Here is a 26,653-nt window from a genome sequence, read left to right as displayed (position 1 = left end):
ACAGCCCTATGTAGGGACTTCCACACACCCGGTGAATACCACCTGACTTCACTGATTCATTCATTGGTCTGTTTTGTCTTTGGTTTCCAGGAATAATCCTTTGGTCCAGTGAGTTGGATCAGGAGAAGAACAGAAAGAAAGCTCCCATCTGCAATGGAAGTAGACTGAATATAACAGAAGGTATGTGGCAGCCTTTGGAGGTTCCAGATGCAAATATTACACCAAAGCTTGGTCAGGTGAATAACTGGATCAGTGGAATATGTGTATGAAATACAAGTAACCAACATGCAAGACTTCCTAATCAGCAGCTAACAGTAAGAATATCACTGAGAAGATGGGGTGTTTTTCATTGAAAGCAAATAAAAGTGCAGAATAATTCACTGCATTCAATGATCATATAATTAGTGTGATTTGACTTCATGAGAGAAATGTTAGTGGGAAGTGTTAGGCAAGTCATTTGCAATGAGAAGGAAAACAACTGGACGCTCTTGTACAAGGTCAAGGAATCACAGGATCACAGAATTCTTTGAGTTGGGAGGAACCCTTAAAGGTCATGTAGTCTAACTCCCCTGCAGTGAACAGGAACATCTACAGCTCAATCAGGCTGCTTGGAGCCCCATCCAGCCTGACTCTGAATGTCTCCAAAGATAAGGCATCCACCATATCTCTGGGCAACATATTCCTGTGCTTTTCCACAATTACTGTAAAAATTCTTCCTTATATCTAATCTAATTCTTTCAGTTTGAAACCATTTCTCCTTGTGTTATCAAAACAGTCCCTGCTAAAGAGTCTGTCCCCTGCTTTATTATAGCTCCTTAAGATACTGAAAGACCAGTATCAGTTCTTCCTAGAGTCTTCTCTTCCCAAGGCTGAACAGTCCCAGCCCTTTCAGTGGCTTATCCTTTTAGGGGAGGTGTTCCATCACTGGGATCATTTTCGTGGCCCTCTTTTGGATGTGTTCTAACAAGGATATGTCAGTTCTATACTAAGAACACATCTGGATGCAGTACTTCAGGTGAAGTTTCACCAGCACAGAGCAGAGGAGCAGGATCAACTCCCTTAACCTGCTGACCATACTTTTCTTTTAATGTAGCCCAGAATATGGTTGGCATTCTGGGCAGTGAGAGTACATTGACAGCTCAGGTGCAAGACCTTACACTATTAGATTAGACTTCTCTATTCCCTTAAGTTAAGGCAGGGTGTAAATCTGAATGCTGTTTTCTCTATTTATATTATGTTACAGAGGAAGCAGAAGAAAGATCCTAATTATCTGAGCAGCATGCCTTCCAAAAGATGTGGAAAGAGGACAACTGTATATTTAACTTCCTTAAGGTGATCCCAAGCCTTTAGTTTTAGAGGAAGGTATTACAATGCAAGTGAGAGCTGATAACTTTTAGGAAGGGTCTCTTCAGTACATCTTTTTTCTTAGAAACACTTCAGTCATTTGCCACAAATGTTTGATATTGTCTTTCCAATATATCGATTACTTTGGGTTTAACCCAAATGAGGAGGTATGAGATGAGGCAAAAGAAAATAAATATATTCATATAGGGTTTGGTTATGGCAGATAGGTGGGAGAGCCCTGACATGGAACCATGCCTGACTGAGTACATGCAAGACATAATTAACACATAAACAAGGAGATATCAACCTTATGTCTCTATCTGTCTAAGTATAAGAAATAGTCAGCTTGCTCAACTCACTGAGGAAATCTTTCTTTAACTATAAAGCAATCCAGAAAAACACAAGCTCTGTTCATGCGTTTATGTCCCCTTTATTTTGTAAGAAGTGAGAAACATAAAGCAGGAGCCTAGAGGAGCATATGCCAATGGTAATAGGGTGGGATTTGACTGAAATCAGATGCATGATTGTTTGATTTTCTTTGGTATGTAGGGATTATAAATTTTTATTGCTGTTCAAGAAAACTTCAAAACAATAATAAAAGTTCTGGCCAGAGAGGGAAGAGCACAGAGATACTCAAATACAATAGCTCAAGTCTTTCCTCCTCTGGTTTTGTCAGATGCATTGTAAGGGCTAATTCTGTATGAAAAGAACAAAATATGACAAACATCTTGAAAGATTGAATGAATTATTCTCCAGATTGGTTGGAGTTGGCAAAACAGTGCATTGTTCTGGACAATTCCATCATAGCATTAGTCACAGATACAATAAATCCCTTATACAACAGTATTCCAGACCATTCAAGTAATGTCAGTGGTGAAAAAAATAAACTTCTGGGAATTTTTCATCTTTTTCTGATTCAGAAAGCTGCTATGTTTAGATAATTTTCTGACTTAGCAAAGGTCTAAAACAAATCATCTGATGTGATAATGGAGCTTGAGAGATTCTCTTTGTATCAGAGCAGACTGGTGGGCTAATGGGGTCTGTAATGCAGAATGTTTGCAGTCAGGTTCCTTAACGTGAGCCAGCTGAAAACAAGAAATCAGCACCACAAAGGTTGAAAACATGATCTTAATATTTTCCTACTTTAGTACATACGTTTTTTCTCTTATACATTCTTGCAGTCATGTGCTGCTTGCAGACAAGGATTTGAAGAAGAATAATGTACATTTCCTGGCTTGCATTTTTCCAAGACAGTTTTAGTGACGCTTCCCTGCTAAATAAGGCATTTTAAAGATTATATACACATTTTCAGAAAAGCAGATGTTAAAATCAAGGAGATTTGTGCACTTTGCTGGAGCAGTTCCCTACATTTCACAGAGAATACGTGTAACTCCTGACTTCACTGTCTCAGGATGTCTTTAGCTCTACAATTTGCAACTGATTACGAAGCGTACAAGGATTTCATTTCCTGTAACATCACCCATAAATCACTGCATCTTACCAGGGTTAATTCATCCAAATAATGATCAGGGAATTCTATAGGCTGCTTTGTAAGAAAGTACTTATTTAGAGTAATTTTCACTCCCAATCAGCCACCTAATTCACAGCTATGGAAGTGTTTAAATACCCTGTTAAATGAAGGTATCAGCATTTGTCATTACCTGCTCTGAGCAAGTTTTGACACATTTGTTAAGAATATATTAGAACTTCTATTTTTTATTCCTTTGCTGAATCAAAGTCAACCATTTGAGATGTACCGCCCTATGGATACTAGTTTAAATACTGCCTAAATATGACCTTGGGTCCATGTCTCCATGAAGTATAATAGGAAGTTCAATAAAGAGCATCCAGAATTTCTATATGTTCTCATTATTAGAAACAAGCAAACAAAACGCCCAAACAACTAACATCTTAAAGTCAATAGACAACGGGAATTACAAAACAGCTACAGAACCATCCAAGTACATGTTCCCTTCTTATTTGCTTATCTGACTGTATTTTCCACTCATCATGCTGGTGACACACAGCTTTCAGCTGTACAGGAGAGAGCCCTGCAGGCCTTGGCATCTCTAGAGAGTCCTAAAAATAAATGTTGAACTGGAGTGTCTGGGAAGATCGATGTACCTGCTGCAGCAATATCAAATGATGCATTTACTGTACAAGGTCCTGCCTGCCCAGAAGGCTGATCTTGACTTACTGTTGCACCTACACAGAATTTCTTTCTGAGCTATGAGAGACTCACAGCTGGGAGCTGACAGCTCAGTTTTTCCTTTGTTGCTGTCTCCTGCGCATACAAAACTTTAAATTCAGGTTTTTCCTAAGAAGATCGGAATGCAGTCTGAAAATCTTTTGCTGATTAAATACTGAAAAAGCACTGCAGGTAAAGATGAGTAGTGCTTTGCATTGTTATGATGCAAACATCACATTGTCAGAGAAGTAGGTAACTGCCTTGCTATTAAACCTTAAAATACAAATTTTTGCTAATTCATCCTTCGTGACTCATTCTGCAGAGTTCTCAACGATGATTACTTAGACACCTTGAGACCAACCATGTTTCATACATGTCCTTTGCAAACCGTTCTACTGAAATTGCTTACTCCCTAATCATTCTAATCAGATGATGGTTTCCTAAATGGCACTTTGGCTTGTTTATTCACTTTTGTTGCCCAGTGTAACTGCCATTGCAATGTGATGGAAATTCTCCTTTCTGTTCAAGATTTCACGTCATGTTTGTATTACTGGTTTGGACTCAGCTCTGACATTACTGACAGACACTCAGGTGACTTTTTCAAAGTGATTTCCAAACAATACATTCCGTGACAAAGATTGGAGTCGATATTCTCTGCTATGAGAAAAAATGCAGGAAAGAGAGATTTGATTATCAGGAATAAATTGCTTTCTCAGTCTTCCACTGCCTTACAAATGCTCAAATAAGTCTCTTTAATTAAAGTAAAATTATACTTTATGTTCATTTTTTCCTTTTATTTCTGTGTGTGCTTGTTTGTTTACCTTGACAGGCTTATTTCTTTTTCTGTTTACCTGCCAAGAGAAAAGTTTGTTAGAAGGCTTGTTTAATAGTAAGCAAGCTTGATTTTGAAGCAGCTGTGATGAACGGGTTTCATGCTTTCCTATGATCGGTTTTTAGCTCTTTCATGCCTACAAAACTGTAGTATTTTGTACAGATATTTTCTGGTCATGCCTGTGCCCCAAGTGGGAGAAATTTGATATATACATATTTTTTAAAGATCTTTGGTGAAAAAAATGAACATCAGTTGAAGAACAGCAGAAAGTTCTGGTGATTTTTGGTGGAAAGGATCCAAGAGATTTCCTCTGAATTAATTCTGATCTAAGCAGAGGGTTGAACAATTCACTTTGCAAAACAGATTTAAAATGGAGAAAGAAGCCTGAGACAAGTTAGTACATTAATCTTACTAATAACATAGCAAAGCAATAGAACACGTTACTTAGGAAAGCTGAAGAATTCCCACCTCTGAGCAGCAAAGAAAAGCATTAACTTCAGTAGCTGAGGCATGATTGTTTCTATCTTGAAGTGGATTTTAAAAGTTCTTCCCAGGCCTACATTTGTATAAACATGAATGATCGTAAGCATTCAAATCTAAACATTCTATACGCAGCTTTCACCTTTTCATTCTGCGTGTGATGAAGATGGAAGACAGAGGAGACAAGCTGTGGGGGTTATGATCTGAAGCTTGTTTTCATTGCAAATAATAGATCAGCATCCCTGAAATATTCTTTCAAGGCAGGATCTTTCCAGAAAGAAGAATGACAGTAGCCATGGTACAAGAACAGAACTAGAGCAGCAGAAGGTGGCTTCTTTTCAATGAGGTGGCATGAGCAATTAAGAAGATACACATGCCATCTCTTGCTTTACAAAGTTGTAATCTGAGCCCTCTACCCCTCTCTCTTTACCAGTTCAGGTGTCAGCTGCACTTCAGTTTAAAGCCCCTCTTACAAAGCGACTACCAGATTCCATATTGAACACTATTTCTCTGGAGCTGCAAATGCATGTGGTTAGGAAGACACCTGGCCAGGAACAACATCTGAATTATAGTTTGGATAAAGTTCTTTGTCAAATTAGTGGTGAAATTCACACTGTGATGCTTGAGGAGTTACTCTCAACATCAATTGTCCGGCACATAGTTCACCAGTCCTACTGATCTAGTAGAAAGGAGCAGGACTTGGGCCTTCAGTAGTTTTATTTCACAGGTTGCTGGCTTTACCTAAATTGAGTTGTAGATACTGTAAAAAGAATGCTAGAAACATGGAGGCTGTAACACCTTCACCAGCTTCTTCCAGGTCTCCTCATTCTTAATATAACTTAGTGTAAGCAGTATTTTTTCTCAAAATGATTTTTACTGACATTTTTCCACTGTATATTTCTGTGATTCCTGAATGCTTACAAAGTGAGATGTAATGAAAGCTTCTGGCTTTCAAATAAAGACTAAGGAGTCTGGGTTTCTTGACTTCTATCATTCTGTTTAGTCGATGCAACCTTCAAACCATCCAGCCTATCTTCTTATCAGACTAATGTTTGAAGACTGGTAGTGCCTATTTTCTTAATCTAAACAAAAAGGAATTAACTATTTTGAATAATAGTCAAGTTAAATAGGAAAAGACATTTCTGGTTATCCAGGCAGGAAGGGACAAAAATTATCCAAGTATCTTATGATTTTGCCTTCTTGTAAGTAAGGCTACATGTCTTTGTGGAGTCATGAACACAGTGGTGCTTGATAAGACTGCAGACCTGCAGTGATGTTTAGGAAAGAAGTTGGTCAAATGAAATAACTAGAAGATAAATTGTTATCAAATATTCTTGTATCACAACCATTACAACTCTTTGGTTTGAGTTGCTGTAGATCATACAGAAGTCACAGATTTATCTTATTTTGTGACAGAAGCAATAGAAGAATGTGACAGAAGAATATTTTCCATTTTTTTTTCATTTACTATTTAAATGAAAATGAAATGGAAAAATTAGTACTGAAAGACAAAATTAGTGATGAAAACTGAATTTACATTCCTTAGCAGAGATTATGAAAACAAAAATGAGCCCAGGTCTAGATGAAGCAGCAGCATTTCTTTTTGTTTAAACGGAAAGCAGAATATCTGTTGATCCCAGAATAGCTTATGTTGGAGGAGACATTAAAGACTGGGGCAAATATGAGGTCAGTGTGTGTCTGTGGAGAGAAATCTTAAGTGAAAATCACCCACTATACCCATCCTGCTGAGTAATTACACTCTAGGTTACATGTCACTGAGGGTGGAGGTCTTCTTTCCATCATTTGGTAGTTCTCATCAGCCAGGAAGGTCCCAGATGACTGGACACTTGCCAGTGGGATGCCCATCTGCCAGAAGAGTTGGAAAAAGGATCCAGGAAACTGTGGGCTTATTTTTTAAGGTAAGCAGCTTCCCCAGAACACTTCAAAAAAGACTAAATACAGAAAAACTTTCTGTGCTGGCTGACATAGCGTATACGTTCTGCGATGATGATGGCAGAACCATTTTTATATTAAAACATTGTCATGATTTTTGTTCAAAATCATATTTTACCAAAATATTGTTTAAAACATTAGAGTATTTTATTTCCTGAAATCTCCATTTTCATTTTCTACCCCCTTTTTTTTTTGTTTGTTTTTTGGCTAGCAAATATAACAAAGAAACAAAAGGAAACGAAGGAAAGCTTTCAAAGCAAAGCTATTGATTTACATGTAGGATATGAATAGCATTACCTTTCAAAGCACCTTAATTATTTTAAGTGTCCAAGTTGAAACAACACACCTTTCAATCTGGTTAAAAAATAAATAAATTAAAAAAAAAAAAAAGCAAAGCAAGACAAAAAACTGCCCCTCTTTCAATGACACAGAAGAGCTCTGAGGAGGCAATGCAACACAAACTGGCCATCTAGATGTTCCAAGCTGATTACGGGCTCCCTCAGCCTTGACGGACATTTATTGGTGTTGGTGCATTCAGTTTCAATGAAAACACATCCTCCTTTCTCTCCCTTCTTTCTGCATCTTGTCAATCTCAGGTGACGATGAACATGTTAATTGAGTGCCTTGTTAATTTATTAATGAGTAATGACAGAAAGACTAGTGCTGAATGCTCATAAAATTTGTCTTTCAGTGAAGAACCATCCATGTTTTAAGAGAACACCTTTAACTAACTTTCATTACTAATTTACACATCATCTTACATTATACTTAAAGATCAACCACAACTGGCAAATTGCTGCATTATGATGGAGGTGAATGTATTGAGTAAGAAAGAATTACACGCACCAGACAACAGTTGCAGCTTTCAGTTGTATTGTGTTACAAGGAGAGATGAAACTGCATTAACATTTGAAAGTAGGATGCCGAATAATTATATTCAATTAACTAAGGACTCCTCGGGCAGTAGCCCAGCAGGGAACTACACCAGATGAGACAAGAAAGATGGTAAGCAAGTGAACTGTTTTACACAGCCCTGTGCTCATGATTCTTGTACTGTGCTATGGCTGCTAAATTTGCAGCTATCAGGAATGAATACCTGATTTAATCCCAGTGGAAGTGGCACTGCTTACTGCTTTACAGCAGTTCTGCTAGCCATCCTGTAGCATTCAGGTGGTGTTTGGCTTGGTTTGCTTGGTGATTTCAGAACACCAGCAGGTTTATTTGCAAAGATTTTGGCATGCTGACAGTTGTTACTATACGAAGTCTAGCTGCATCCCAGTGGAACAAGAATGCTGAAAATTCCTTGCAAAAAGAGTCTTCTCTGCAAATGCCTAGTACTATAAATATGCTTTATTTTGGAGTTATGACTTTTGTCTAACACAACCAGCTCATGTACCAGTGAGAACTTACTTAAAAATCTTTTTGTTTCATGAAAATAATGAAAAACAAGCTTATGCTCTCCTTTATTATGCACATTATGCCTCATAATGCAACATAAGCTTATGTGAGTCCGTATAATGCAGCACTGCACTGTTCTCTTAAAACACCTCTTTTCCTGTATGCTCTAATGATTTATGTGACATCAGATTAAGAGCTGACAGAAGAATGAGTACAGTAAAAGTTTTGAAAGAAATAAATGACTTAAAGGTGGCCAACCACGAACTGACTGGTTTCTTACCAAATTGGAATGCTTTGTTTCTCTTTAGTTAAAAACTCATATGCTTGAATTGCAACCTGGGTACAAAAATGGCTATGGCAGCATTTCAGCAGTGTCATTTCAAGTCACATCTCAGAGATTCCTTCTGAAAATTCTGATGAGTTTAGCAAACGCAAAATGGAGAAAAGGATTAGTGTCTTTTAAGCAACATGATATCCCGTTCCGGTGGGGTTTACTGTGCAGCTTTCTCAGAGCCCTCCTCTAGATGGCAGTCTTCTAAACAGGTAGCTCGATATCTGATGTATTTTCCTTTAATAGAAAGAGACCTTTGATTTTTCAGAAGGCTCTTCTAAAACAGAGAAGATATTGATTATAATCGTGTTTTCTTAAATTTAGGAAGAATCAGCATCACGTGCTTATCTGAATTGCTGCAGACTGCACGTAAGAGTACTAAAATGATGTAGGAATGTGTCCACTTGTAAGCACGCCATGCAATCTCCTCCATCCATTGTCTTCCAAAGGGAAAAGCATTTTTCCAGAGTCTCATGTCTCACAAATGCAATTTTAGTTTATGTGACCCTTTTTGGAATTAAATTTTTGCATGTCTCTAATGAGATCATCCCTTTTCAACACAAGACCGTAGCAGCAATGTTTACAAAATACCGTCCTTGATTTTCTTTATTTTTTACTTTTTAATAAAATAATTGATTAAATCCTTTTTTGGCTCCTCTCCATGGGAATTGTTTTGTCAAGTCAGACACCCTGGTATTATGTCACTGAAGAGCTCTTTCTATATCAGTCCTTCATAGTTGTACGTTACCACCAAGAATCTTTTTTTCTGGTATTTCTCTTTTCTTTATTCCTAATTTGCTGAGGATCTTTGTGAAAAACATTTTAAAGAAAACAAATCCCATAATTATTGTTATTTATGGTAGTTGCATGGTTGTTTATTGATTTAAATGACACTGAGTCTGCACCAATGCTTAAACTACCTTTCCTGAGCATGCTTACAATTTCCTCCTTTGAAACTTAGAAGAACAAGAGCATTTATGCACGTTATGGCAGATCATTTTTTCCTTACATTTTCTTTTATAAAGAAGATAAAGAGGATAAAATAATGAATGCTGCATGTCTTGTGTAATTCATATTGTTTAGGGGGCTCTTGGAAGAACTACAGGTACAGCAATGATGAGGGCAGGAATTAAAATAAGATAAAACAGCCGAGAATAATTTAATGAGTGTGATAATGTCTTTGAGTGGCTGCCTCCAGATACAATATTTTTCCATTATCTATCCTTGGGAAGGGCAACCTAGGACAAGCTAGAGTCTTTTAAGGCAGGTGTGATGGTACCAGGTTTTCAACCTGTGGACAGGACACAGTGTCAGCATTTTTTGCCACATATGCAGTAGTTGTTGCTTGTATCTAAATTCTTCACATAACAGCTCCTAAGTAGTATTTGTATACTCAAACATGAGCTTCTTCCTCAGGTTCCCAATGGTTTTTTAATAGTTTAAATAGTATTTACTTCCTTCATTGCAAATATTTGTGTGTGGCTGCAGGTTTGGCACATTCTGTCCAGGTAAAAATCTGAGAACTGAGTATCCAGTGCAGGATAAATGAAAGATGGCACACAACTTCAAAACTGAATATAGCTGAGCTGGAAACACTCGTGGATTTGTCAGTGCTCAAGTAAGATATGAATAGATAGAGGGTATGTTATTGTATGACACATAACAGTGATTTGCAAGCAGAAGCAATATCTTTAGTAAAAGAAATCCAACTTCATTCTCCCTAAGCGATGAGAGTACAATCCTTAACATTTCCACGAGACTGAGTTGCTCTAATTGGTAGATTGGATTCAGCTTTCCATTGGCTCCTACCAGTTTTATACTAGTAGAACCCCAGTGGTTTTGTTGTTCATGTGCTGGTGCAAGACTGGACTGGCAGGAGGAAAAATTAACTCTGCTGTCACTGAGAAATAATTAACCTTAGCATCCCCTTTTACAGCAGAAATTTGAATTGTTTTATGTAGCCTGTGCAAAGAAACTGAGGCAGCACTCACAGTCAGCATCATTTCAGATTGAATCTTAAAGATGTGGCACAACAAATACCTGTGTGTGGCATGCATAGCAGCTGGTAAATAACTGGGAAGGAGAAGAATGTACACTGGTATTGGGCTGCAATGGTATTACAGCTTTTTTTTTTTTTAATCACATACTGCATTAGAAATATGTGCCTGCCCGCTCTCATGGCTTCCTGCCTGCTTTAGCAAGCTGCTGGTATTTCATTTATGGCTCAGCCCCTTGCTAAGAACTATTCTTGTAAAGAGGTCTTACCCTGTGTCATACTCACTAATGTAGAAAACAATTTAGAGCTCATACTCGGAGTCACATTATCCCTGAGATCTTCTGCCTACTTAAGCACCTAAGCCAATGCTAATCTGACTTTGGACTCTCCTTTTTAACTGTTAAGAGGTGAAAAAAGAGTGCTGTTGAGCAACTAGGCCCTATGGTGTATCTGCTATATTGTCTTGATGGCTTCCAAAATAAAGTCAAAGCCACCGAGAGTTACTAGACTGAGAAGTTACTATTAGTAGCTTTTGTTTTTATTGCAAAGTATCACTGATGGGGAAAGCGGAACTCACAGCACTCAATAGATACAGACACATGAAAATGGGCAGCTCACTCTGATCCTATAATACTTGATTCTCTGGTCTTGAACTGCCTGTCGGTGTCACACCTTTCTGGGGCAGCCTTAACTTGCTGGACACTGCAGACTGAACAGAGTGACTTGAGGAAATGAAGGTATTTCTTAGTCTCTTGAAATAGATAAGGAGTATATGAGAAGAACAATTATTTTCCTATCCAACTATAAGATAATCTTCAGATAAATGTGTAAGTCTTGGTTAGCACTATTTCCACTGTTAATGTAACTGGTCTGTGATGTCACTTGGCAAACGAGCCATTATGCAACCTTTAAAGCTCTTACGCAGCATACTCAAAGGGCACATAAATTTCAGCTTTTCTTAAAGTCTTATGAAGTCCAGAGAGCTTAAACATTTAGACACGTTGAACTTGGAAGGATTTCCTGCATTACTGAGTCTGTTCAACCTCCTATTTTGGGAAACCATGTCATATGAGCTCCAGAAAGAAGTTAGTGAGTTCCTTACACATAAATATTTGGACTTTTTGGAGTAGGGAGGAATTTTAAGTAACGAGTCAGTTATCTTTAGGGTAATGAAATACACCAATATCAAGTAGTGACTTCTAAACATGATTATATATCCTGAGCACGTGGCATTGGCAAGTACATTTGTAGATCAGACGTGAAACTGTATGTGCAGTTTTGGGTATTTAATAGTATGACTGAAATGAAAAACTTCCAGTTTTAGGGTAATGTGCAACTTTATTTGATTGCACTGATCTTCTGCCTTTTTTAATATCTTACTTATCATCCTAAAGCACAAAATCTTAAATCCCTGGAAAAAAAAGGAGATGGAAAGAAATTGCATCACTGGTAATCATATAGTATTCAAAGCAAATATGCTGAGTAACTGTTTCCACTGATATTCTGGATCAGCACCAGAAGGGTCAGTTCAGAATTATGTGTGTTAATTTTATGTTACAGCTGCAAAGAGGAGGGTGTAGATAATAATTTATCTGAGAATTCAGAGTTATAGAAGTAAAAGAGTCCCACACAGGGTCTGCAGATGGAGAGATGTTGTCAGGCCTGCAATCTGCTACAAACTCATTCTGAAAACAAGCTGCTGGTTTCTACTGTGTTACCAAAGTCAGATATGTCAGTGTCCCAACTCTTGTGCATATAATTTTAATGATATAATCAGATATACATATATTAAAAATAGTAAGATTTTTTCATTGTTCTATCTTTCAGTTTCAGTCTCTCTGACCAATTTGATTATCATCTTGGATGAATCTGCTGCAAACTTTCCCATCAGTTTTATTAATTATCTGCTTCAATGTTTTCTCAGCATTAGAACCCAAGTAGTCATAGGAGTCTCCTTGCAGTGGGTAACATGCTGGTAGCCCTGCCATAGGGAAAGGACAAGACAGAGCTTGTAATGTGAAAATCTGAAGGTTGAAACAAAAATGAGAGATGCTTTGCTGCTCTGATGCCAGTCACACATGTATTTATTCGCTCATTTATACCAAGTCTTCTTCTTGAGAGAGGCAACGAAAATAGCAACATAATCACTGCTCGGAAATTGCTTCTTATTGCAACGCCTATCAAAACAACCAGTGCAACTACCCACCTTCTTTGAACAAAATTTCTAGAGAGGTTGAAAGAGAGAAGAATCTCAACAAAGCTTTTATTTTTTTTATTATTTTTTTTATTTTTTCTTTCTGGAAAAATGAAGGTAATTTTTAACACAGAGGAATTCTGAGACAGTGACACATTTTTAATGATGGGGTCTTTTATCCTGTCAGAAGCAATGTGCATTTGTAGAGTTTCACTAATGGGTTTTTCATGTGTGTTATTCACGTGAATATTTGCTCCAGAACAAATTACAAAAGCTTTGAACTAAGTTTGCCTAGCATTACTGATCCACAGAATAAAGGGGTAAAAGAAACTTGTAGTCATGTCAATGAACTCTCTGTTTATAATCTTTTGCCAGATTTCATCCTCTAAACATCATACTTTATTTTCATTTTTCACATCTCTGTATATGATGTGCGATCATATAATCATAGCATGATTTGTGTTGGAAGGGACCTTGAAGTTCCAACACCCTGCCAAGAGCCGGGACACCTTCCACAAGGTCAGCCTGACCTTTAACACTTCTACTGATTCTCACAATAAAGAATTTCTTCCTAATATCTAATCCAAATCTACCCTCTTTTACTTTAAAACCATTATCCCTTTTCATATCACTTCACTCCCTGACTCCCTTATTTTTGTTTGCATGTGGTGCTCAGAGATATGATTTAGCAGAGGGTTGTTAGAGTTAGGGTACTATGGTTAGGCTGTGGTTGGACTTCATGATCTTTTCTAACCTGGGTAATTCTGTGATTCTATGATTCTGTGATAAGTCCCCTTTAAGTACCAGAAGGCTGCTATAAATTCTCCTGGAGCCTCATCTTCTCCAGGATGAACAACATCAGCTCATTAGATGCTGTGCATGATACCATTAGATTTCTGAGCTGTAAGCACACATGGCTGGGGCATACTCCATTTTTGTTCTGCTGATACCTCCAAGTCCTTTTCCACAGAGCTGCTTTTTATCCACTCATCACCCAATTTGCATGAATATGTGAGATTTCCCCAATCCACATACAGGACTATTGCAGTTGGCCTTCTTGAGCCTCATGAACTTAATGGGTCCTTCCCTTCCCTTCCCTTCCCTTCCCTTCCCTTCCCTTCCCTTCCCTTCCCTTCCCTTCCCTTCCCTTCCCTTCCCTTCCCTTCCCTTCCCTTCCCTTCCCTTCCCTTCCCTTCCCTTCCCTTCCCTTCCCTTCCCTTCCCTTCCCTTCCCTTCCCTTCCCTTCCCTTCCCTTCCCTTCCCTTCCCTTCCCTTCCCTTCCCTTCCCTTCCCTTCCCTTCCCTTCCCTTCCCTTCCCGTTTTTACATTGAGAATGTAGAAGACTGAAGAGGCACCCTAGGGCAGTGGTTAAAACCCCAAGTTGCCGAAGCTCAGAGTGCATGTGGACAATGCTCTGACACATACAGTTGTATGTGTCAACTCTATGTGTGATAGCAGAAAGGAATTCAGTTCTTAGTGACAGATAGGGGCCAAGGAATGCTGTTACTCTATGAAGCACCTGGGGAAAACCTCAGAATTTTATCAAAGAAACAGAAGGTTTTGGAACTGAGAGAGCGGTTAGAAAATGATGCCTTAATTCACGAGTACTGAGTGTTTTGATTTGCCTGTGCTGCACTGGGTAAAGAGGGAATGTCTTGGGCCACATGCATGTAGGCTGCACTGAAAGCAATGCTGCTTATTTATTTCTCTGGAAACTGCAACTGAAACAAAGAGTGCGGTAACACTTTTTAATAGAGCAGATTCTCAGCTACAGAACGCTGTTCTTCAGAAACCACCACCATACCTACAGAAGGGGGACTTGCAACTAGTGAAGACCTGGATCCTGCAAGCTGTGGTCGTAAAAATCTGCACCAGCAGAGGTCACCACTCGCTGTTGCCGGCACCGCTAAAATGCAGCACCCACTGCCTCTCTGTGCTCACATCTGTTGCTGGATCCAACTTGAGATGTTTCAATGGATTCTGTGTTCATAAGACAGACGCTCAGCACTGGCCTTACTTGCAGATTTGACCAGTAAAACTGAAGAACCCAGATGATTTAATCACTGGCAAACTCAATCTTTTGCATCACCATCTGGTTTTGAGAGACACCTCACAGGGTCCCACAGCAATTGGACAGATTGCCCCCATGCTGACTGGTTGTCCCTATGTCTCTCATGTTCTGGATCTGGACTTCCCTTTCTGAACATTTTCTTGAAAATAATTGCAAGTTGCTTTTAAAGATGAGTTCACAGAAGGCTGTTTTTATGCTGACCTAACAAAGGAGATCTCAGTGTTTCAGCAGAGCAACAAAACAATGGTGCTTCTATCTTACAGTGTCTTCTTAATAGTAAAGATGTCAGAGCTCTATTTATGATTATCTGTCAGAAAGAAATACAATTGGTAGGTGAATGGTATATTATTATAGTATTACAGTATGCGGTCCTAGAAATGCATTTCAGAAATGTTTTATTTTACACGTGGTGTTAGTTATTTTATATTTTACCTCTCTTTTAATAAAGCCAAACTTTTGCATGGGTTTGCATAGGGCTTTAGAACTTTAATCAATGAATTGAACTCTGCATCACCTCTTGATTCCTGTGAGAGATTTACTCATTGTTTCCGTCACAAACCCATCTGTGTGATGCCAGTTACATTCATAAAATTAAAATGCTTGTTAGTCAAACTCATCACAGCTGCCAACTAATAAGAATATTACAGTAGCATTGTGCTTCTGTCAGCCTGTTTTGACTTCTGGGTATTTGTGCCTGCTTTGTCACTGAGGATAGTTTTATACTGTTAAATTAATTATTTGGCTACTTTTTCTGTTTGGATTGCCCAGCTCTCATTCAGTCCCATGCTGTTTTCTTCTGAGACTAATTACTTGGAAAAATAACCTGTATGGGAAGCACTTGGGGTTGTGTTGGCATGGGAACTACTGCCAAGGTGGTGCCAAGTGTACTTCATGTATACATGAAGCCCAACTGAGATATCGCAAGAAGGGAAAGAGAAGTCAAACTTCCAACTGTAACTAGTAGAATTTAATGTAACTATAAGTAAATCTTCCAAGCACATTAAAAACTAAAACTTTGAAGTTATTTTATGATACTCAAGGAAATCAAAGAGACCCAAACAAACATAATAAAATTTTAGCATTATAAAGGTTTTTCTCTTCAATCCATGTTTTCTGAAATCCCTTGTGGCACAAACCGTAACATTTTCTCGCAGCAGGTTATTCATTAGTCATTCAGTGTCACCTGCATAATTGCAACCATCTCTATACACTGAAGTCAGTGCTGTAACCCCTCCTGACATCACAAAAGATGGTGCTTAGGCACTAAGCTGGTCTCTGCCCTGCGCTGTGTCATGGCACTCTTTAATCCCTTATTTCAGCAGCTGTTTCTCTCTCTCTCTCTCTCTCTCTCTTCTATTTTTTAATATCCTAAGCACCATCCTTACTTTTGATAGATCCAGACTTCTGCCTTAGCTTGATGTCTACACATGATATAAGTTGCAGAACTCCAGGGGTCGCAAGGGACCTCAAGAGATCATTGAGTCCAAGCCTCCTGCAAAGCAGGTTCCCTACAATAGGTCATACGTGATGGGCTCTAAGTGAGTTCAGTTATCCTTTATAAGCTCAGTACAGATGTGTGAAGATTTTGGATTGCATTCTTTAAGATATCTGCTTAATTTCTCATCATTGCAGCACTGAGAAAAATGGAACCAAAGGTCATTTGCATGTCTCAGAAGTGCTCCAGAGTGAGCAGCAAGTGTGACAAGTTCCAGGTTTTGAATAATTCTTTTTATAGCATTGAATGTGCAGGTGACACTGGAAGCTTCCTAAAATGGGAAAACAAAATATGTGATGGGCTTTTATTGAAGGATTCCCACCAAACAAAACAAAAAGTGGTGTAAAATCACCTTGCCTTAGCTAAAACCCAACTGATAGCTCTCTCACTGTGCAATGACAGTCATAAGAAGATAGGTCTTACAGTGCATGCAGTAGAGGGGTGGATACCTATTGCAAGAGGGGCTGGTCCCACCAATGATTCAGGCACTTAAATTGAATACTTTGGGGTTTTTTTTAAGATTGGAGAAAAAATGGACCAGTTTAAAGAAATATCGTAGAAAAACAATAAATGCAATGTTGCAATATTTCGTAGTTAGCAGTTCCCTGCTGAATGGGATGCAGCTGTGAGGATCATTAATCTTCTCTAATTCTTTGCCAGTCTTGATACTACAGAAGAAGTGGGAGTAACAATAATGGGAGCTGAGTGGGGACATTAAATTTCCTTTTGTAATTTCCTGTTTCATTTGCATTCAGTAGTCTACAGTTGCATACAAAAGAGGAAATGAGACTTCAACAAGATGTAAAACAAACAAGGATATAAAAAAGAGATGAAGTAGCTCATAAAAAATGAAGAACTGCCCAAACCTTGGTGATTTTTTAATCTTTATTAGAACTGTCTCAGAATTACACGATATCATGACAAAGAAGTGTATTTCATTTACATTTGTCCTTTGTGACTCCCAAAAAGCCAGAAAGTAATCTATAGAATTTTCCATCCTTTTTACTCTCTGCTATTAAGGGAGAGTATCCTTATTCTCCAATAAACATAATGGTCTGTATGTCAACACACACTCAGTCTGTTCCTTCTCCATTAATGTACACTTTCTTCTTGCCCTCATTGGGAATATTCTACCTAAGCAGTTCCAAAAGTAATACCTCCCATTTACTTCCGCGGAAATTACAAGAGATATAATGCTGTTTATAGCATTCTCAGCTATGAAATGCTATTTTGCAGCATAGTCAGTATCACTGTCTTTGTATTTTTTTCCAGCAATGAATAAGAGCCTACATGCCGTGTTCATAAAAACCTGCAAGGCTCTCTGGAGCACGGCTTGTGTTTCATGTTGTTGCCGTCACTGCTGAAATGCTTCACTGTGCTGACATCCCCTATCTGGTCTCCATAAACTTTCAGCACATGCTGATGAATGCCAATGAATGTAATTTTTTCCAATTGGAAGCATTCAATTTCGCCCCTTTCCTTTACACACCCTTCCATGTCAGATGCCATTTTGTCGGACTGCCTTTCTACTGCTATCTTTCATACGGCAACAAGATGGAATATTGGCAGGAAGGTTTAACATCTACTGCCATAACAGCTACACCTACTTCTGATGTCCCAGTGCAGCATACTAACATTGGAGGCACTACTTTTGGAGCAGAGAACAGTGTTTTGGATGGCTAGGTGCAAGTAGGTAACAAGGATTACTGTAAATCCTCATCACCAGCCCAGCAGGGCTTGCAGGCCTTCAGAATTGCCACAGCTGTACAGCGAGGTGCTACATCATGAGATGCGAGTGCTACCAATGTCCTGATGTAGATAGGGAGGTGCTGTTGTATATTACTTGTAAAGGCAATCCACAACAGCTACTACATCAGGCAAAACAACTGGACAATTCTGAATGTTTTTGCAGTTTTTAAGGTATTTGGCCTTACTACTTTTTTTATTGTTTTCTTTTTTCTTTTCCCTACCCTGCATTCAGAACTTATTTCACTTGATTGGATGAGCTGCATATGAAATACAAAGAGTGGCCATCTGGCAGGTATTTATTCAGATAAGACTAAAGTCAGCCCCTCAGTATGGCTGGTCTCACAGTTCAAGTCAAGTAAGAAACCTAACCTGATCCTAAATGCAGAACTTCCAGAAGGTTTTTAGAAGAATCTTGTTCAAATGTTTTTTCCCATTTGTACTTTAAAAACTCATCTCTTCATTTTCATATTCTTCATACAAATAACCATCATTACTCCCGTCATAGAACCATAGCATTGTTTGAGTTGAAAGTCTTGCTTGTGTTGCACTCAGCCTTCAGATCAGCAAGAAAATCACAGTTAAATGGACTGGAAGATTCAGGGAATGCTGGCTGATGGAAACGGAATACCAGCATTAAAAATAAACACACTGTTTTATGTAACACCTTTTCTCCACAAAAGTGAGTAACAAAAAATGCCTAGCTCTGAAGACTAAATCCATTAATAAAACACTGAAAAAGATAAAATAAAATGAGTTGACATCTCTTATAGGCAGTTCAGTCACATCTAATCATCTGAGGCTTTAAACATGCTTTTGCCTGTGAAATAAACCTAGAATCACAGTTCAACGATGCACCTGTTTATTTAGATGTTACTTTTGTGGGCAATATACTGTAATGTCTTTGACAGGTAGATTTCTCAAATTCACATGGGTGATAGAGATATTGATAGGTAATAGAGATAATAAACAATTAAAGAAGTTTTTTTTCTTTAAATTATCCTGAATGATTACGGATAAAGTAGTTGCTCGATCAGTTTTCTTTTCTTGTTCAGAAAACATTTGAAAGAATATACTATTTTACATCATGGATTGTAGATCCTGATTTGGTACTTACTCCTCTGCTTTATATTGTCACAATGGTTTCCACCACATGGCAGAATTTGTTCATATATGTTCTAACTAACAGTAGTAAGAATATTTTTGCCTTTATTTCATCCCAATTTCAAAAACTTGTTCCAATTCTATACTGTAAAAAAGTATCGGAAATTATACTAACACTATTCTACCAAAACAGATGTTATCAAAGTTTCAAATGCCAAGGAGGTCTTTTTGACTAAGATGGAAAATACTTAATATAAAATAAAGGAGGGCAAAGTTTAATTTGTTCTCCATCTTCAATTGAAACATAAGCCAGCTAATTTTATTTGAAACCCCAAAGGCCTCAAAGAATATTTTCAATTAGGTTTTCTCACATTGTTTTGAACACTCAAGAGATCTGAACATTTAATTGTTTTTTTTCCATCCTGACTTTTGAGTTCTGCCTTTTTTGATCCCTAAAAAGTATCTGTTCATTCCACAGCTATTAAAAGCACAGAAGTATACCTATGCCAATGGGATTGGTTAGAAAAATCAAAATGAGTAATATTCTGCTAAAAATGTAGGGGAATAGGAAAAAATATATATATCTTCCAGGCTAAGACAGCCTTTCAATTAGGAGCACTTCATGTATTTCCAAGTCCCTCCTCTGGAAAATGAATAAATAAAACTAGTGTTTTGTATTTTTAAAACGGGTGTTGGATTTAAATATGCATTTGTGTCAAGAGAATAAGTGGACTGACTCTTCAATAAGGCACATTAATCTGAGCAGCTTCATTAACTGGAAGATCTGCAGAAGTTTTCTTATCGTTTGTTTTCTGTAGCTGCATCTTCACCCAAACTACCCTAGAAGGTTTGGCATCAGCTAATCTCCTTCTTCTATCACTTAAAATGTCAGACCACATCAGTAACCACTACACCTTTCTCTCTTCTCCCAGTGCTCTCAGAAGCAGCTTGGCAAGGTCATGCACTTTCATAAATGTTCTTCTGTCTTTCCTCTTTATAAGAGACAAGTAGAAATGTTAGGAATAGATATTTTGAACCTAATGTAGCAAAGCTGGGAAGGTCTTCAAAAAAAGCTCTTCTGTGTGTGAAAGCTGTTAATAGTGACACCCTGTAGCTAACATTGCTTTAAAGCACTGGATCTGAATGTGAAACAGTGGTATCTCTTTGTAGAATATGGAACACTGACTTCAGTCCACAGAGCTGGCACTACTGTATGCGTAGACATCTGCTGTCTCAGTAAGTGAATGCAGAGGTGTCAAAATGGACTTGCAGTTAGAATCATGGAATCCTTAGAGTTGGAAAGGACCTTTAAAGATCAACCAGTCCAACTCCTCTGCAATGAACAGGAGCATCCACAGCACAGCCAGGTGCTCAGCCTGGCTTCAATGTCTGCAGGGATGGGGCATCCACCACATCTCTGGGCAGCCTGAAGGACAAGACAAACTGTAGGATTGCCATTCCCTGTGAAGCATAAAGAAGCATTGTAGATAACTTGTAATACAGAACATATCAGCGGAACACTTTATTTTTGAGCTTAAAAGTGGACTTAATTGCCTTAGTAAGGCAGTCAAACAGATCGTATTGAGTGATGCATTCATCTAATTCTGTTTATCAGTGCATTCTTTTTTTTCTTTTTTTTCCTAAATAATTGACGAGATATACTTAATAAAACTTTGTATATCATGATTTAGGATGAACATCTAAACTTTCTTGTAATTATCCCAATTTCAGCTGATACAGCGACTTTTTATTTCTGTTTTGTTGTTGTTGTTGTTTCTTCTATTTTCCTTTACTATCTTTCTTTTATCTCGACCTACATATATTATTTTGTTTCTCATTCTCTCCTTCATTCTTCTGGGTGGGGAGTAAGAAAATGACTGTGAGGATCTGATTTACCTCCTATGTTAGATCGCAACAACAGCACAGAGAAAGACTTCAACGAGGGGATGAATGTTCTTTAAAAGTCTGAAATATTTGTACTTTTTTCTCCTTGATGATTTTTTTTTTTTCCACGATTTGGCTGCTTTCTTCCACCTACCAATAGACAGGTGTTTCCTTTAGAAAAGAAAAAAAAAAAAAAAGAAAGAAAGAAAAAAAGAAAGAAAAAAAAAGACATAATTTCAAGAAATAATATTACAAAGGAACCTGAAAGATTGGGAAGGCATTTAAGGAGTAAAGAAAAACAATTCTTTTATCATTACAGTAAAATATATGAAAGGGATACTCTATGGTTAATAGGAGGCTGGAAATTATCAGCAGGAATTGGTAGACTTCTCTATGTGAGGTGAAAGGTATCAGAAGTGAAGAATGCACAAATGCTGCTAAGGAAGGGGACCAAGTAATACATTAAAATGGGTGGGTGCTGCAGTTTTCCATGGAATTTCATCCTTAGTCTTCTTCTCCCTGGCTCTATTTAGAAACACTCCCATGATGCACTGGCAAGCCCTATAGCAGCATCAGTGCTTGCGTAAACGATTGTTTCTTGGCTTTTATATCACTGGTCTATACTTGTCCTTTTTCTATTAAGCAGTACAATCATAGAATTGCAGGGGTTGGAAGGGACCTCAAGAGATCATTGAGTCCAACCCTTCTGCTACAGCAGGTTCCCTACAACAGGTTACACAGGTAGCCATCCAGTCAGGTCCTGAATATCTCCATGCCTCTCTGGGAAGCCTATTCCAGTGCTCCAGCTCTCTTTCCTTGAAGATAAGAGCAGTTTAGATAGATAAAAACAGAGAGAGAGCTACCCACAGGTAAGTGGCCTTCTTCACCTAACTTTCAGCCCAATGCAGGAACTTGCTCCAGCACTTTGCTGCAGCTTATTTTTTGGAACATTTTTAGATCTAGGGATAACAAGTTTTGTGTAGGTGATGAATGTTGATTAATTGCTGTTATTTCAAGCACTGCATGTTAGTAACAGGGACAGTTCAGTACAAGGGCCCAAAGTAAAACCAATGAGAGATCAGTGCGAAAATACATTAGCTGTTGTGGAGTGCTGCATCACTATACAGAAAATAACTTTTCTCCCCTTTAAAAACTGATTGCTTTGTGCTAGTTTTTAATATTGTCAAAAGAAGGAAAAATATATGTGGTTCCTATTGGATTAGGTTGTAAGTAGGCACTAGAAAGTGCCTAATGTTAAACTATAACTATTGGGGATAGTAGAAAAACCCCAAGGGCACCATATTCCCTTCTTAGAGAGGCAGATCTTCCTTGCAAATTAACATTATTAACAGGAATTATATATGCCTGTATTGCAAGGAGACCATCATCCCAAATACAGAACACTACTGTGCAAATGCAATTAACGACTCACGCTGAGTGATGTGCCACTGTTTTCCCATGTGTTGAACTGGAATAGGATTGAAAATGACAGGCAGTAAGAAAGGGCAAGAAACTTTAAGATGTGACTTTGCATTTTACGAAGTTAAAGTTTTGACATCCTCTGGAAAGCGGTGCAAAATGGAAGAGGTTTTTAATAAAGGCATTTATACTTGCAATGTAGTTGTACAAAAAAAGCAGCTATGCATACAAATAGCTTGCTACACGATAGTTTAATAAAACATAGAAATATGCTAAATGTACCTGTCACGACTGTTACTTTACTTGTTTCTGCTTGCAGCCATTTATTTTTTTTGTATATATTAGCTAGATGAAGATCTGTTTTGCTTCAGATATTACCTAGACTTTGACTGACAGATCAATAGCTGAAGGAGAGATGCTGCAGAAATTAAAACAACCAGCACTTCTGGGGCAAATCAACACATCCCAGAATGCAGTAAAATGTTGATGTAGAGCTCTCAGTGCTAATTAGTATTTTGGCTGAGAGCATGAAGGGTGCAGCAAAACTAATTGATAAATAAATAAAAGTTAAAAAAAAATTAAGGTTTCAAAAGGTCAGTTTTGTGTTTGAAAACACTGTTTCTTCACAGGAAACCTCATCCAACAGCCCTCTCCCCAAACCAGCTCCATTTCTTTTTTCCACTCACTTTTTGTGTCATTGAAGACTTTTCTGAACTGCGGTTTGTATTACATCTCCCAACACACACACAAATCCTTCCATTCCCACGTGAAACTGTCTGCCTTTAAATGTGAGATGTTTGTATAAAGATTTATTTCTACAGTACTACAGACAGGAGGATTAGCCAGGACACGGGCATGAGTTCTCTTGAGCAACAAAGCGCAACACCAATAAATCCAGCCACCTCTAGTGGCCTAATGAAGAGTCCGTATGCATGACTTCAATGTGAAAATGAAAGGCTGTTTTGCTTTAAAGAGCATCTGGATTAATTGTACGTATGGAGACTCTTGTCAAAACCTTGTAACAAATGTGACATTCTGATTTCATTTGATCTGTCATTTTCCAGACATCTTTTTGTCTCTGAACCTTTTCTACTGCACATGCTGAGGGTTTCATTCTTCTTTACATTATGTTCCATTCAGGCTGAATTTTCACCATCCATTTATCATCACTAGAGTTGCTATGAGCACCTGCTTTGATGGCAAAAATGCTCTTTGCCATGTGGTTTCCAATGAGCAATGAGGAAATCAGCTCTGGTTCAGTGTGGGACATGAGACTTAAACATCAGTTTTACAGTAAACACTGCAGAAATTCCACTGACTACAGCGAAGGTGTCAATGTGTTTTCAGTTAGAAACCTTTCAAGTTTGGTTGAATCAGATGAACAGATGGAGAATTCAGCAGTTTTCACGAGGACTTCAGGCAGAATAACTCATGCATGCCATATGTTATCTTTCCTCAGAAGTCCAATTTTTGGCACAGGGTGCATTAATTTCTGTCTTTGTTACCAGCTTCCCCTTTCCAACACCCAAGTCCCAGGATGTCTGAAGGCATCTCTAACTCAGTGATGTTTAAAGAGGAAATGACAGAAGCAATTACATGTGATTGATTCATGGAAGGCTGCAATATTTGAGATATTTCTATGTTTTTTCCAATTGTATAATAGAAACAAACATTTCCTGAGCTGAATAAAATTTTCAGACTTTCTCTCATCCGCCAACAGGTTCTGGGAGTGATCCGGAAGCCTGAGCTATTCTAGAGGGTTTTTTGTAACTTGGTATTAAATAAAATAACAGCAAAGTTGCTGTGACTTCCATCTGGAAGTGCCTAAGGAAAAATGCATTATAAGTGTTCTACCTACTGGTCTGCTCAAATCTGATTTTAAGCTACTCTTGATTTAGCATAATAAGCAAAGAATTAGAACAGAAAGGCAGGGAGATTTTTTTCTAGGCCCACTACTAATGGTCACAATGCATTATGAGAGTCCTGGAGTGGAAATAGGTGGCTGTGTACATTTTCAGGTTGCAAACTAGGGATAAAAACAAGGAGTCTGTTTTCTCTGTATTTCTCTACTCCAAAAACAAGGAGTCTGTTTTCACTCACTTGAACCAATGAATTATTTTTCTAACAAGGCCATTTTCATCCCATGTATTACAGCAGCTTTCTTGCTTATACCTACTCTGGGGAACCATTCCCCAGTCTATTTCCTCTTATGAGTCCCTTGGATCCTGTGGAACTAAAAGTTACAAGAAATGCTGTGGTTCTCCTTGGTGATGACTGCTGATATTTGGGTGGAAAGGATAGTGCATGAAAGATGGATATTCAACCACGACATCCCATTTAAGATTTGCTATGGTGATCAGAGTCACTGATGACAGGATTTATTTAGTCACTAGTTATGTACATTTTTTAATTTGGAAAGCTACTCAGACTCAAACTATACAGTAAGGCAACAGCTTTGCAACTACAGTAAAAGCACCATTTATGAGCATTTATTAAATTATTTGTAATCAAATGAACAATTATTTAGTTTTAGACCACTGCTTATTGAAATAGAAATCAATTTTTGAGGTATCAGACTAAGAAACAGTCTATTTATCTGTCCACTTCTTCACTCCAAAGCTGAGATATTCCCCCTTTTGGCTCTCCTCATCACATTTTTATGGTCCAGACTACACCAGTCTCAGCAAAGAAACTGGGAAGTACTTACGATGTGAAACTCCCTGGTTCAAGAAGGGGCCTGAAGTGTGCCAGAGCCCATGAGATAACAGAACCACATGACTGGTGGGAGGGAGAGAGTTGAGAGGGGAGGAGGACTCCAAGCATCCTTGTGCTTGTGGCAGCAAGCTGTTGGACTGGCTTAGGTCCATTTGAAGCCACATCCTCAAGACCTTGCATTGTGTTTCTTTGATACAGTAGGGTCTCTGTGTTGGAGCAGTACATGCTGTGCACAAAAGCAACCCATGTAGTTAGTTGTTCATCACTTGAAGAGCTGGCTGGGTCTATCCACAAGCCAACAACTCAATTGTTGGAGAAAGTTCGCATAAGCATAATCCCTTCAGCAAACATTGGGTACTTTATTTCCTCTCATACTTAGTATGAGTTTATTTTTCTGGCTGATGAAAACCCCAGCACACAGCCACAGAGCCCAGGGCACTGCTCCATCCATCCATTGGCTGCCCAGCACCTGTCTTCATGCTGGGCTCTCACCCTCAACAGCTGATCAAAGAAGAAATTGCCCCCTCCCTAGTGATGATGGCATCCCCAGTCAGGAGCAAAGGTATTGTAGGAAAAGTTACAAACCTGATCTATGCCCTAATGCAAACTGACTAAAACAAGATCAGGTGTTAGCTGTGATTATTTGTGTCAACTTCATAAATATCTTAACTGCCTTCACTACATTCACCTGAAACTTTACCAGCTTTGTTTCTTAAGCTTTCCTCACTCAAAAGGAAATCTGAGGATAAATAATCTAGAAGCAGGATGAAAAGAAATTCTTTTCCTCCAGTGCTATCACTCATGTTGTTTTGTGATAACACCAAACAAATCGTGACACCACACTGACTACACCCATTTCATTTTCTAAATGTTTTGTAGTAGCTTGTAAAAAATAGTATGTTTTCTGATTTGAAAAGCTCCTGGTAAATAACCTAGCAAGGCTTTAATGGGAAGTTAATACAAGGTCCAGCCCCACTTAACACCTTCACTAGTGAGCTGCATGGTGGGGCTTAGATGTACTTTCAGTAAGTTTGCAGATGACACAAAACTGGGATGAGTGGTTGGTATGGTAAAGGCTGCTGTTGCTGTCTGAAGGGACGTTAACAGGTTGGAGAAATGGGCTGGTATCATCCTTAAGTTCCACAAGGAGAAGTCCCCCACATAGGAAGGAACAGCTCCATGCACCAGGACATGCTGGGGGCACCTAGCTAGGAAGCAGCTTGGCAGAAGGGGGCCCAGAGCTCTTGGTAAGCATGGAGTTGAACGTAAACCATCAGATATCCTTGAGACAAAGAAAGCCAATGGTATCCTGAGCTGTATCAGGAGGAGTAGAGTGAAGAGGTTCTTCAACTCCTTTTAATCCAGTGAAGTCACACCTTGAGTACTGTGTCCATTTCTGGTATCTACAGTACAAGAGAGCCATGGAAATACTAGAGAGAGTCCAGAAAAGGGTCACAAAGATGCTAAAGGCACTGGAGCATCTCTTGCATAAGAAAAGTCTGA

At 38.4% G+C, this 26,653-nt stretch overlaps 1 protein-coding gene across 2 annotated transcripts in view; it reads left to right on the top strand.

The window, feature by feature from the left end:
• Nucleotides 1-26,653, top strand: part of LOC146753697 (acrosin-like) — a 32,116-nt gene that overhangs the window by 205 nt on the left and 5,258 nt on the right. The window contains exons 2-3 of one of the 2 annotated variants that reach the window (XM_085528381.1): nucleotides 91-180; nucleotides 6,655-6,763. In XM_085528381.1, coding sequence (XP_085384507.1) covers nucleotides 6,680-6,763 — 84 coding nt within the window. In that variant the 5' untranslated portion in view covers nucleotides 91-180; nucleotides 6,655-6,679. The remainder of the gene's footprint in view (nucleotides 1-90; nucleotides 181-6,654; nucleotides 6,764-26,653) is intronic. The other variant, XR_014939204.1, reaches the window with a different exon arrangement.

The sequence above is a fragment of the Coturnix japonica genome, chromosome Z (assembly GCF_054131305.1).
Source record: "Coturnix japonica strain WE chromosome Z, WE-NBRP24, whole genome shotgun sequence".
Taxonomy (NCBI): domain Eukaryota; kingdom Metazoa; phylum Chordata; class Aves; order Galliformes; family Phasianidae; genus Coturnix; species Coturnix japonica.
This window is presented reverse-complemented; position numbering and strand designations above follow the sequence as displayed.